Source organism: Lotus japonicus, chromosome 3, assembly GCF_012489685.1.
Source record: "Lotus japonicus ecotype B-129 chromosome 3, LjGifu_v1.2".
Lineage (NCBI taxonomy): Eukaryota > Viridiplantae > Streptophyta > Magnoliopsida > Fabales > Fabaceae > Lotus > Lotus japonicus.
The window spans coordinates 92516358-92531108 of NC_080043.1; the positions used below are offsets into that span (position 1 = coordinate 92516358).

Genomic DNA, 14751 nt, shown 5'->3' on the forward strand with positions numbered 1-14751 from the left:
ATTTTAAATGCTAGGGAATTCAAATGATTCAATTGAATTCCCTTGAATTTCAAATTTTATTGTTTGGATAAAATGTTGAAATTCGCTCAATTGTAAAATTCTTTGTTTGGGTAATATAAATGAATTTCCTTCATTTAATTGTTTTTATCTTAATATAATCGGCCGAAAACCCTAAAAATCAGCCCGACTCTCAAAAATAGACCGAAACCTTAAAAGTCGGCACAAAACCCTAAAAATCAACCCGACGCTCAAAAATTGACCGAAAAACCTAAAACCCGACCTTTCGGGTTTTCGGCCGATTTTTAGGGTTTTGTGCCGAATTTCGAGTTTTCGGCCGATTTTTTAGAATCGAGCCCATTTTTAGGGTTTTGGGTCAACTTTCAGGTTTTCGGCCGATATTTAGGGTTTTGTTCCGATTTTTGAGTTTTCAGCCGATTTTTAGGGTTTTGGGCCGATTTTTGAGTTTTCGGCCGATTTTAGGGTTTTGGGTTGATTTTTGAGTTTCGGCCAAACTTTCACGTTTTCGGCCGATTCTTAGGGTTATCGGCCAAATTTTAGGGTTATGGGCCGATTTTGGGTTTTCGGTCAATTTTTGTGTGTCGGGCCGATTTTTAGGGTTTTGTGCCGATTTTTGAGTTTTTTGCTGATTTTTAAGGTTTTGGGCCGATTTTTGAGTTTTCGGCCGAGTTTAGGGTTTTGGGTCAATTTTTGAGTTTCATGCCGACTTTCACGTTTTCTGCCGATTCTTAGGGTTATCGGCAAATTTTTAGGGTTTTGTGCTGACTTTCGAGTTTTCAGCCGATTTTTGATAGTCGGATCGATTTTTAGGGTTTTGGACCATCTTTCTGTTTTCGGCCGATTTTTGAGTGTCAGGCCAATTTTTAGGGTTTTGGGCCGATTTTTGAGTTTTTGGTTGACTTTCGAGTTTATGGCCGATTTTAAGGTTTTTAGCCGAGATTAATTTTTTTTACTGAATTTAGATAGGGTTAAGGGAGAGATGAAGAATTTGAAATTCCTCCTATTTTGAGGTGATTTCAATTACCCTAAATCCTATTGAGTAAAATACCTCATTTAATTACTAGTAATTTGAGAATTCTCCACATTAGATATCCAAACAAGGTATTTTAATTGAAGGGATTTAAAATACCCTCTAAAATTACATTCCCCTCAAATATTCCCCCATCCAAACACAACCTCAGAGAATCAAGGTGGAGGAGGTAAGTCTAAAAGGGTTCAGTTGAGTGAGCTTATGTTTAGGATTTGTGGATGCAGAATAGAATCTGTGTCTATGTTAAATTGGGTATCCATTGCCAAATCCCAAATAAAAACTGTCTAAATAGCATAGACTATGCCCTCATGCTTTATTGTTTTGCTATTTTTCTGTTCACTCTCTATTTACTGATTCAAGCTTTTCATATTTCTATTTTTTTTCCTGATCTCTATATATAGCAGAATCTTGAACTTTCCTTTTTTACAGTAGGACTCAACTTTCTTTTCCTGCCAAGGTCTTCTATTGCCAGGCAAAATCTACTGAGCATTTTCTTTTTCAAGAAACAAGGTTTGAGCAACGAGGTTGCAACAAGAACCATCAGCAGTCAGATATTTTTATTGATCATTAGTATTGAAATTTAGTGTTACTTTATAGTTGTGTCTAAACAATTTTTTCCTCCAACTCTTCAGGTTTACATGTTGGCAGAATGGTACAAACCTGGATCCTGTCTTGAGTACCAGACTACTAGCTTTCTCGGACACCAGCTATTGTTGATGGTCTTGTAGGAGAAGAGAAGTTTTGCGAACAGATTTCTCTTCAAAGTCATCTTGAGAAGATCGTTGTCATAGATATGACTTTACCTTGAAGATATGATGGTATTCAAGAAAGTAGCTTTGCCTAAATGGTATCTCTTTAAGCAGAAAACCTTCATTTTTTTCATAATTTTTATATTATTATAAAAATAAGGTGACGTGTCTCTATCTTCCTTATCTTCCAACTTTGCATCAAATTTTTTATGCCCCATGTTATGATAGAGTAGAGTAGTTGCTTACAAAATAAGTTTATTAAATTGTTCTCTAAAGAGTTTATTTTTTTAATACAGTCATCCTCACCAGTTTATGATTACTTGTATTCACACTGACATTCTTGATCAACTCATGAGAGATGGGGACCTTAAGTATAAACTTAATGATAAATAGATAATTGATCAAATAATCACATTCTTATACTCAAGTTATGAAACTGTATCAGCGTGCTACTGCAATGATGGTTGTCAAGTATCTCCATGATAATGATGGAGTTCTTGAAGAAGTCAGGGCGAACCAATGTATAACTAATTTCAAATATGTTTTCTTCTTCTAGCAAGTTGGAGGAAATTAATGGTGTCAAGATGCCAACTTTAATTTCGATGAAACTCGTGCATGCAGGTTTCAAGTTCAAATGTAGTCTTTAGGAAATGTTCTAAGATGCAATTTGATGTTGAAAGGAAAGGGGATATCTTTAATCTCTCATGTCCTGAAGTGAAGTTGAGAAAACAAGAAATTGCCAAATATGATCAGTATTATGACACCTTAGCTTCATGTCTAGAGACATGTATAACAGTTTATACATGTACCATGTCATTCTTAATAAGAACTTATGATGTAATCCTTTTTACTTTTCTGAATACTAAACCATGTAATATTCAGGTTACTTGTGAATGTCACGATGTAGAAATCTAGATTGACATTAAGAAACTTGGATAAAAGTTTTAGTTCCCATCTTAAATTGAAAAAGGAAAGCTCAAACTTCCTTTTATATCTGTGTTTGTATTGCTATATATGTTTGTACTGCCACGACTTAGAAACCCACATGCTTGCTACATATATGTGTTTGTACTGCCATGAAATTTCCTTAAAAACCAATGCTTGGCTAAGGAATTGCAATATAAGAGCCAAAAACATCTACTATAGGAGCAAACAAAATGCAAGGAAGGGCAAAAGTGCAAAGAAGGCCTCACCATAACATACAATAGGACATAACATTAATTAACTGTCATTTTTGTAATTTACACATTTTAACTTTTGAATGTTGCACATCTCATCTTCTACCACCTTACAAAGGTTGAAATTCAAATTCCCTTTCAATGAAGTATTTGCTCTTTTTTACTGTCTTCATATCATATCTTATTAGTTAAATGAAAAATTATTCCATTCAATACATGTACAAAGTCATTTAATTTGTTTAGGGTTTAGGGTTTAGTCATTTAATTTATGATAAAATGAAAATTTGTTTCAAAGTCATTTAATTTTCTTACTTCTAATATATTAAGATTAACTAAAGTATAGCTATATTTACAAGACTGCATGACTATTTCATATAAAGTATCACTTTTGACTCTAACAAGAAAAATAATTCATTTCATCCACCGCGCATCGCGCGGGTCTTAGTCTAGTTAATAACTTAATTGTTCAATCTGATTTGGAATTGTGATCAGGGCTATGAATCTTCAATGTGGTCCCCTTATATAAAGGTTGCATTGTCATATAGGATTGTGGATCTTTAGCTTTAAACTTGTTCTTAATTTTCTTTTCTCATGTGAGACACCATGTCAATGGTGTTGCTCATTCTATAGCTTCTCTTGCTTGTAGTTTTCCTTCTCACTTGTGGGTGGAATGATCCTTAGCTTCTCTTGCTTGTAGTTTTCCTTCTCATTTGTGGTGGAATGATCCACCCTCTTGTGTTCAACATGTTTTTTCAAGATACAACTTTTTCAGTTTAATATTATGAGTTTTACTTAAAAAAAAAAGGTGAAACTATAGTATTTGCTTTAATCATATAGTTTAATCACTTTATATCACTTTGATTTATGTTAAAATAATTGAGAAAGAGCTGATACCTCGTTTCCTGAATAAATTTTTTAAATTTATAATATAGATGTAAATTCAAAATTAAGTTAAAAACTAAAATTATAATGAAAAATATATTTGTATTGTAAGTACAAATTAAATAAGCATATCCTTTCTAGCATTTTAAATTTATCAAGTATTTAGAATTTCATACTTTTGTTAAAATTAATTTGTCAGCTTTAATGTACTTATTACTTTTTTGTATTTTTCCAAACATAACTAGAAGTGAAAAGCTAGGGAGCGGCGAGGAAATTTAAAATTAATAGTTGTAATATATTTATACGAGACTAAACAAACAACAAGGTCCTATGGTCTAGTGGTCAGGACATTGGACTCTGAATCCAGTAACCCGAGTTCAAATCTCGGTAGGACCTCTTTTTTGATAACTTTGTGATTTTTTTTTAGAATTGCAGTTCTTTTGGCGTTACTTACCCATACAAATTTGATGAGGACATAAACAGTTAAAAGTAAATTTAAACTGGTTAATTTATGTTCAAGGTCAAATTGAGATTTGCCAAAAATAAAATAACCATAAACTTATGGGGAAAGAGCAGAATAACTGATTGCATACTCACATGACTGAATTCACAACAAAGTTTGGTCACTGCTCTTAATTCAATAAGCCAACAAATTGATTCAGAGCCAAAAGAATCTGTATAACATTTCTTTATGCTGTCCCTTTTTTCCAGAATAACAACAAATAGGATCATCCAAATTTACATTCCAAGACAAGACTCTAGAGTCTGACAATGGAGTTAATCAAATAAAAAATCAATTACAAGAGGAAAAATTTGTGGCTTGTTTGTTTCTAACAAGCAGCCGAAGTGTTCTAATCTACTATAGCACTCTGCCTTCTGGCTCTCTATATCTGTCAATACACCCAAGTTTGTGTGTCCAAAACTCACTTATAAAGAAATACAAGTATCCTTTGAATAGGGACAAGTTCAAGAAATCTGAATGCAACTTTGACCACAGAAATGTACACTATGCACCTTCCACTTCCAATACACAAGCAATGCCCAAAACAAATAATAGCATGTTTGGATCAACTTCTTTTTCCTCAGAATTAATTCTGACACCTTGAAGCTACTCACATAAGCTTCTCCCCTTAGTTGATTTTACCTTGAAGTTTATTTGTAAGAAGATTTCCAAACATGTACTAAAGAGCATGTGGTATTAGCAAACAGCAATGGGAATGGAAATCCTGCTGTAACATGTTACTGAACAATGTTTACTTCAGTTACTCCAGCTCCTGCCTCTCAACATCATCAGCTCCAGGTGGTTCTGGGAATATCTCCCTCGAGTGCCGCCCGCGAGGTGATGACACGTCACCTCCAGTGTTCGGGAAGCTACCCTGCGAGCCGGTAGTACCGGAACGCTTTAAACTGCTTCCTCCTTCTACTCGTGTACCAGAGGCTGGTGGAATCACTGTCACATCCGATGAGCTATGGCGCCAACTACCAAACAATGCAGCATTCCAAGAGCTTCTAGAAGAGGTTGTTCTGAGCCGCGATGAGCTGAAACTTTCTTCCCTCACAACTCTGAGAGGGTTTTCCAAAGCCCTGAGAACATATTTCATAGGGGGTCTTCTTGAAGATTTGGGATTTAGGCAAGACTTGGCAACAATCGCCATTGCCCACACTTCCTCTAAGAGATCATCATCCACCATCAGAGACGGATCCACTATTTTTGTCAAGAGCTCCTTGTCATAAATATGAATGTGAGGTAGCACCTGATCCAACCATTGTTTTTCTTCAGCAACACTGGAGGCACTAATTCCTAGCTTGCCGGTCACCAGTTCAAGTAACACTTTCCCAAAGCAATACACGTCATAGGCACAAACTGATGTTGATGTACCTGGTTTCAAGTACACAAACTTTGTCAAAAATTCATAGAAAAAAATCAACTCTTCTATTCACTCAAGTATCAACACAATCACAACTTCAAATGATATTAAAATATAACATGTACCGAAACAAATCATAACAACAAGTGTCAAGTAAGAAAGAAAATAATAAGAGGTAAAGTCAAGAGTCAAGACATAGAACTAACTACAAATCTGTGCCAAAAAATATTCATGATTTTCTACTTACCAGTTGTGGCTTGTTCAGAGGGCCTGCATATTAACATGAGAAATAAGATATTAGATATACATTTTTATGAGTAATAATACGCATTTGCAAATAAGATGATATGCACACATCAATATAAATTAATGCAAATGAACCACAAAGCAATAGAGGAAGAAAATGAAAAGGAAACGAAAACTACTATAGTAAACTGCTACATGGTATTAAGAAAAGTATCATCTTTGCCGGGGTAAGTAAGACACAAGACACCGAGATGCAGAAATTTGAACAGATTTCATGGTTTTACTGAGAATAACTTTGCAAGGACCACAAAGGTTTTAAGGAATCAGCTTTTGATAATCCAAACCAACAGTACTAACTAGCCCCCAGTACACAGGGCTCAGAACAAGAATTCTTGAAGAGCAAAAATCAAGGAAACTAACATGTTACAGTCAGATGCAGATTTTGAAAACATGCTAACATTATACACTAAGGTAGATTCTAGGTAAAATAAACCTATTCAGAATAATGCATTAATTTGGTCCAAATAAGTTAGTTAAATTTATTTTATGCGGTGAATTAGGAAAACCAAGTAAGTGGTTTCTATTATTAGAAGAGGAATGGTAGCAACACACTATTGAACATTCTCTCACACACTTCCTATGATTAGTCTATTCTCAAAATAGTCAACATATTTCTCTCACTTATCAAAATTGTGTTGACTTTTTAAAAAATAAATCAATCACATGAAGTGTGTTGAAGAGTGTATTGCTAGCATTTCACTTATTAAAAAGCAGCAAAAGGATGTTATAACCATAAATAACACTAAAAGCAATAGACCACATCAATCAAAACATTAGCCTTTATCAATTAATAGTTTAAAGGATAAGCCTAAAGGAAGCACAATTTGATCATATGTTAATGCATGATAAATTGTTAAATGCCCATCAAACATCATTTTCAAGAGTTTCATCAAATGCAGGTGTAAGTGGTGTACTTACTGAGGCAACCGCAGCAACCGAGTGATTTTACTTTGATGTGCATCCCCATCTTGAGGGCATGCTTCACTTAGACTCCCTAACCGAACTTCATACTTATCATCTAAAAGAATACTGCTTGCTTGGATATCTCTGCAATAATTAAAAGATGGAGTTGTCACTACAACCACACCATTTAGCTTAAACTTTTGTTCGGTAAACTTGTGAGTTATTCATTTCATACAGGCTAACAATATATTGATTGAATTTGTTCCTTATCTCCATATCTTTCTTAGTTACACAATAAAAGTAATAATTGTCTAAAAAGCAGAACTTATACTTTAGAACCTAAGATTTAGAAACAATAAACATCTGCTGGTATTCATTACAGCAACCTTGATGATATGCAGAAAACTACTGATATGGACATAAGATTTATTTAAAGAGGAGTGCCAACACACTCCTTAAAACATGCTCTCCAAGACTCCAACACACTTAATGTGATTGGTTAACTTTTTAAAAAGTCAATATATTTGACTCAGTTTTATAAAAATGTGTTGAATTTTTAAAATATAAATCAATGACATAAATCAATCACACAGCCCCTGCCAACCAATGACTTTATCGTGCTATAATTTAACTAGATAGGAGTAAAAACTTCCGCATTAATCATCAAGCCTTTGTATCAAAAGTACATAAATAAAATCGCTTAACAAAGAGTTGCATTGCAGTAAATAAGTGCTAATGAAATATACTTTTTCCTTTTGTCTCCAACCCCCCCCCCCCCCCCCCCCCCTCCCCGCCCAATACTACAAATTCTGCCCAAATTAGTGGTAATTATCAATTTCCCTAAATCATCCAGGGAGTTTGGAATAATCCATCAAGTCAGAATTCTAGTTTACACTATATTCAACAAACTGACAATATAGGCACTAAATTACAGAGAGGAGGATATAGGAAACCTATGCATCATATGAGGTTTGTTTCATAATAGAATAGCTTGTTCAAAAGAAGGAACTAAATGTAGAAAAAATCTTCAAAATTGAGGAAGAAGGAAGTTTGGAGATACCTGTGAACAATGGGTGGATTACATTCATGGTGCAGATAAGATAGGGCCTCTGCTGCTCCAATGGCAATTTTCAACCTTGTTATCCAGTCCAATGACTTCAAAGTATCATCTTCAGATTGCGTTTTTTTGTAGTACAGGCTATTTGACAAGTCCATATTTGGCATATGTTTGTAAACCAGGAACTTCTCATTCTCATTTTCTAAGTAATGACCCAACAGGGGAACAAATCTTGGATGAGAAACCTTATTGAAAAAATCCAATTCCAACAAGTCATCATCCTTTTTAGTCGAACGAATGTCAATCCTTTTGATAACTACATGAATCCCATTTTCCAAAACACCATTGAAGAGATCCCCAGTATGCCCATGTTTGATAAGATTTTCATCCTTGAATTCACCTGTGGCCTGGAGCAACTGATGATATGTAAATGAGTCTCCAACATTTGAGTAGTTGATTGGTACACCAGGATGTGGAGGACTGCTACCAGGAGGAGCGGGGCCGACACCATTTCCCCTTTGATTTGTATTACTTCTCCTGCGAATGCATAGAAGCAGCAGTACTAGTAACAACAATACTGCAATCAAGCCCACCCCGCCCAACACTGCTGCCAAGATTATCTTGTTTTTATTGCTCTTCCCAGAGCCTTTTGCTTCTGGAGCTCCTGATGAATTTGGTCGTCCGAAATTATCAAATGTTAGGCCCCTGTCAGCATAAAATGATGCACATTCCACTGGTGTCCTCTGATAAGTTGCATTTTGGAGGCAATTGCTATCTAGATATACATCAATCTTGAAGTCTAGAACCCTTCCCTCGAAATAATTGTTTGACACATCAATGGAACTGAACCTTCTAAGCAGAGGACTGAGGCTTCCATAAAACATATTATGAGAAATATTGAGCTCCCTAGCAGTAGAATTAAAAATTGAACTAGAATTAGGAAGTGGACCGGTGAAGTTATTGCTCGAGACATCCAGGAAGCTCAATCTCGGCAGAGACCACAACTGTTCTGGCAAAGCACCAGAGAAGGAATTCTCACTAAGATCAAGGTCAACCAAGCCACTAAGGTTGACCAATTCTGCAGGTACAGAAGAAGTTAGGCCATTATTGGAAAGATTCAAGTATTGCAACTTGGAGAGTGCCCCAATGGTAGTGGGAATGGACCCGGATAAATAATTATCAGAAATATCAAGGGAAGAAAGGTTCACAAGAGAGACAATTGATGATGGCAGGGACCCACTAAGAGCATTTCTGGAAAGATTAAGCACTGAAAGTGCTAAGAGTTGACCAAGACTAACAGGAAGCACCCCAGTAAGATTGTTATCAGAAAGATAGAGCCTAGTGAGGCTTGTTAAATTCCCAAAACTTGAAGGAATAGCACCATTGATTGAACTTGAACGAAGATCTAGCACTGTAAGTGAAGGTAGCCCCTGACCAAACCAATCAGGGATAGCACCAGGGAGAAGAAAATTGGAGGCATTGAAAAACTCCAAGAGGGTGAGATTGGCTAAGGCTTCCACAGAAAATTTTGGGTTTTGCTTCCCAAGCCTGGTTCTTCTAAAGCCAGAGATGTTGATGCCAACAACACTACCATTCTGGCAACTCACACCACTCCAGATAAAACAAGGGTCACCCTTTATTGGCCATTCCTTGCTCCTCAAGCCCAAAGAGGATCGAAGCTGGAGCAGCGCAGCTCGCTCCGCGGTTGAACTCAGTGGCTCAACAACAACCTGCTCCAATGTGAACTCAAAGTTAAACAGCAACAAGAACAAGAGTCCAAACCACACCATGCCTAGCAGATTCACCATGTCTTATTACAAGCGCTGACCAAAGGATCCAAACATTAGTACCATCTGACTCCCAAATACGTATGCAAATTTGTATCTACCAATGTCTGTAACTGTAATAAACACACAATTGGAGAATAGAGTTATACAATAGACCAACACAATTGGAGAACAAGAAGAACAACAACAAAAACAACAACAACAACAACACTGTTGTATTTATTTATTTATTTGGTTATTCAATTGTTTTCTCTCTCTGTGAAAAGTCTTGTACTTTCACTTTCCAACAAGGAAAAGAAAAATAAACGAGTTACGTTACCTTAATCACGAGGCTTTGATTGTTCAAACTTTGCGGTGACAAATCTTTGACGCTTTCAGTGCTGCTACTCATCATCTTCTCCTCCTTCTTCTCATCTCTATGTCTTGGAAAACCAATGATTCTTCAACAATTAAAGGAAGGGTATGGTATGGTATTGAATGAGTGAGAGTGTTGTGGAACTGGTGGGAGGGAGAGAGAGAGAAGAGAATACGGCACCGGTTGGGTTGTATGGCGGGTTTGACCGCCGGAAATCCCGCCTTGTCCAGCTAAGAGTGTGCATAAACAAAACTACTGCTTCCCTCCCACCACCAACATCACTCCTTTTATTATGTTCTTCACTCTCTCTCTCTATTTCTTCAGTTGTCACTTTCTCTCTTTCTATGTAAAATGTAAACAGTGAAGAGTAAACTTGTGTTTCTGCTGCATCTTGAACTTGAAGGTTGTCTGTCTCAGGTGTCACTGTCTAGTATTAGTTACGACAGGAAAATGGCTTTGTATTTAGGTTCTTACATTACACTACTCTGCTTTGGATGCGGATCAAACACATGGAAAGTGTATATTATATTGAAATAAATAAATGGTAGATACCGGATCCGTATGTATACTATTTAGTATTTAACCTATTTAGTATTTACACATGGAGGAAGTGATTGGTAAAATAGTAGTAAGATGGAAAGAAAAAGAATTACATGGACAGTCAATCAAAATTCACTAACAAGTTCAAGGGGAAATCTTGAATAAAAAGGAAGTTTGAAGACAGTCTCGTTCTAGCTTTGGCTAAAAATTATGTGCAATGTGCATGCACTCCTTTCATGAGAGTATGAACCAAACGAACCTCCTATACATTGCCTATTAAGTAAGTCTCTAATATCTAGATTAAGACAATGGTGTAGTTATGAAGACTCGAAGGAGGTCTCAAAACCAACGAAGTTGCATCAAGGGAATTAGAGTAGCAAACCGCTTGTCCCTACCCCTTGTCCCAAGCGACATTCTGGCCATGAAAGATGGCTAATGGTTCATGTGGAGGATGTAAAAAAAATTCACTAATTGGACACTTTATAAAAAATAGAATAAATATTATGAAAAACATGATACGATGTATCCGAGTTTATGTATATAACTCTTTACACTAACATAATTTCAGTAAGAATATGGGTTGAGGTTGGAAATATATTATGTATGAATTCATATCCATATAATTTGAACATCAATAGATAGAGAAAATAAAATCTTGGATTATTGTTCAAAAAAAATTTGTTAGATTATTTATGTTAGTTTTCTTTATCCATTATACTAATATTTTAAGGATACAAGTAACTCTAACGTTATTCAAGAAAATAATATTTTAAGGATACAAGTAACTCTAATAATTTGATCGCGACATTAATAAAAATGGTTGTCATGAAATACGCTACACTAGATATTATACCCGTGCGTTGCACGGGTTTATTTACAATATTTTTTATTATTATATGAAAATTACTATAGAGTAATTATATAAAATTATAAATAAAAAATATTAAAATATTTCTTAAATATAAATATAATAGAAAAATAATATCGTGTTTAGACATATAAATAGAGAGTATTAGAGTTTTTTTATGCATTAAAATTCTTGTATTAGAGTTCTCTTTATGTAAATAAATGATATTACTCAAATTTAATAAATTTTTGGGTTAATGATCAAATTAGTCACTGAGTTTGTAAGCGAGTTTGATTTTAGTCCCTTTGAAGAAAAATTACGTTTAGTGGTAGTCATTTTTACAATCACTGACAGTTTTTTACTGCCACTAAACGTCATTTATCATCAGAGGGACTAAAATCAAACACGCTTACAAACTCAGGGACTAATTTGATAATTAACCCTAAATTGTTTTGAAAAGGAAAATATTTTTAATAACATAAGAAAACTTGAGAAAATATTTTTAATACTATATAATAGGTCAAAAAACACATTTGAAAGTATTTTTCAAATAAGACACGCATGCGATATATTTAATAGTAAATATCTTATAGAGACATTTATTTAATTTTTAAAATATTTTTATCGAGTGTTCATTTTGTCTAGACTACTATTTAATTTAAATTATTAGTATTTTCTACATATAAATATATTTCTTTATTCTTCCCTCAATTTATGATTGATAGCTAATATTCAAACTATTGTTAAAAACTACTTAATAAATTATTCTTTTGTATAAGAAACTGAAAAGTTGACAATTAATAGTTAATAAAGTTAATAACATCAAATATTCATCAATAATTTATTATTATCATTTTAAGAAAAATAACAAGTAAATTAAAAAAAAAAAATGAATCAAACATTTTTTTTTGGTACAAAAACATATTTTTTTAAAATAACACGTAACCACATTATAGTTAATTTAAACAACATACAAAATCATTTCATATTTTAAATGTAAATTTCAAAATATATATTTACAAAAAGCATTCAACCATTAACTAATTTTAATATCTAACTTGTTTATCTTATTTAAAAGATATTAGTTTGTGCTATTTTTGTATCTTTTATTTTTTTTCAACCTTAGGTTGATAATTAATTGAAATGAAAATGAAAATTAATTAATCTTGCCACAAGTCAAATATTATATATATATATATATATAACTTATTAATATGATATCTAACTTTAGTATTTACATTAAAAAAACTTTAGTATTTAATTTGTCATTTATACATAAAAAGTAGTAATAAGTTTTATTAGTTAATTTTTAAAATTCATCAACTTATGATTAATAATTAAAATTAAAATAATAATTTTAATTTTAACATATAAGAATTTGAAATTTTTTACAATTAGTTATAAATGACAAAGTTATTTTTACTACAAATTTTTATTAATCTAAAGGAAGTCAATTTAAATTATTAATATTATTAAAATTTCGTCCTTAAGTTATAATTAATAATTAAAATTTAATTAATATTAAAAATTATTTTAAAATATGGGAAATTGAAAAGTTTAACAATTATTAATTTATATAATGAATAATAAAGTAGATGTTTTTTTTTAGTTTTGTATTTAATTATAAAATGTATTTAATACAAAGGTAAAGTAATCAATGCAAAAGTTCAAGTGTGCTTTACATATATATATAGATTCTTTTAGACTATGATTGAACTCACAACCTCATGATTAAGAAACGAAGTGAGCTAATTACCAAATCACACCTCGTGATTAACTCTTATTAAGAGCCCAAGTACCCACATCCCAAAGGCCAAAACACACCACATATTTTTTAATAAAAATTCTAAAAATACCTTTATCATTTTATTTTATGCGTAACCTCCACACACCACCCTCTTCCTCTACTAGATTCTCACTCTTCCTTCTTCCCCTATATCTTCCTCACCCTTTCTTCCAGATTCTCACTCATCTCTTTTCCCCTCCGGTTTCTCTTCCTCACACTCCATTCATCTTCACGAAGCTGTTTGCCATAGACGAAGTTTTGTCTTGTTGGATCTTTAATTGCGGTATTTGGATATAGTACTAGATTTTAGAATATCGTAGTTTGTCTTGAATTTAAAACAAAACACCATATTCCATAATCTGGAAGCTTAAATTGTATTCCAAATTTTAAAATCTGATCACTATTGATAAAGTGTGATATTGATAGTATAATATTTGTTGGTGTTTGACATTTCCATGATTAAGGCATCATGTCATGCGAGAGTCTTGACCAGTGCGTGGTTAATGTAGTGAGTCTAACAATTTGGTGAGCCAAATCATATCATTATAATAATATAATAGCTTAATTAGGCCCTAATTTGACTAATTTCAGATTACAATAATAGAATATAATATGCGAATCTCGCCAGTGAATAGTAATTATTCATCCTTTTTTCACCAATCAGCCCCCTATATAGGTGCATGCTAGCTTTTGCTAAAGTGATCATGTGTATATGTAACTAAATTATTTCGTTATGTTGTGGCATATAAGGGACTTAATAAATTATGTGGAGTAACTTGTAAAGCGAATCAGTATTCTATCGCTCCTTTAGCGAGTGCCCACTTTTCCTTTATCACCTTTTGCCAATGAAGAGATACCTAAGCATATAGAGTTATACAAATATTTCTCTTCATAATGAGATAATTAAAAATGTCTATTCCATCTCTCTGGAATATATGGATGGCAGGAAAAAAATTGGGAGTGTTGAACTAAATGAGACAAAATATATTCTATCATGTTCCGTCTATTCAATTTTATTTTAAACAATTCAAATAACATTCCATATCACTCCATTACATAATATTCCTTTGTATCCGTTCAAATACAACTCATTTTCTATAGCCTAGAATTGAATGAATCAAACTTAAATCGATTAGTATCATCTCTAAAAGTCGTCATGAATAAGTATCTTAAAAAAATAAAGCTCCATTTTGTGAAGACAATAAAAGCACAAAATATACCATGCATCAAGAAACAGCAGATATAAGTTAGAAATGTAACGCGTTTGGAGCACTTTAATTTGCTCAAAGATTTAAACAAAAATTACAACTATTACTAAAATAAAATGGATGATACCAACATATGCTGACTCAATTGATAAGATTGATATATTACTCGTTAAAAAATTGTGTATTTAATTCTTACTACCAATGTAATTGTGAGGGATAAGTTGATGGATCCGAAAG

At 33.3% G+C, this 14751-nt stretch overlaps 1 protein-coding gene and 1 non-coding gene across 2 annotated transcripts; one reads left to right on the forward strand and one right to left on the reverse strand.

Moving 5' to 3' along the window:
- The first annotated feature begins 4181 nt into the window (after positions 1-4181).
- On the forward strand, positions 4182-4253 carry TRNAQ-CUG (transfer RNA glutamine (anticodon CUG)). The gene has a single exon. It is a non-coding gene; the product is annotated as a tRNA-Gln (tRNA).
- Positions 4254-4503: 250 nt separating this feature from the next.
- Positions 4504-10611, reverse strand: LOC130747470 (probable LRR receptor-like serine/threonine-protein kinase At2g16250). Its single transcript, XM_057600417.1, has 5 exons — positions 10098-10611; positions 7995-9891; positions 6950-7078; positions 5973-5995; positions 4504-5736 (listed from the first exon to the last, which is right to left on the reverse strand). Exons 2-5 carry the CDS (start codon positions 9797-9799, stop codon positions 5120-5122), a joined length of 2574 nt encoding a protein of 857 aa, XP_057456400.1. The 5' UTR covers positions 9800-9891; positions 10098-10611; the 3' UTR covers positions 4504-5119.
- Between the last annotated feature and the right edge of the window lie 4140 nt (positions 10612-14751).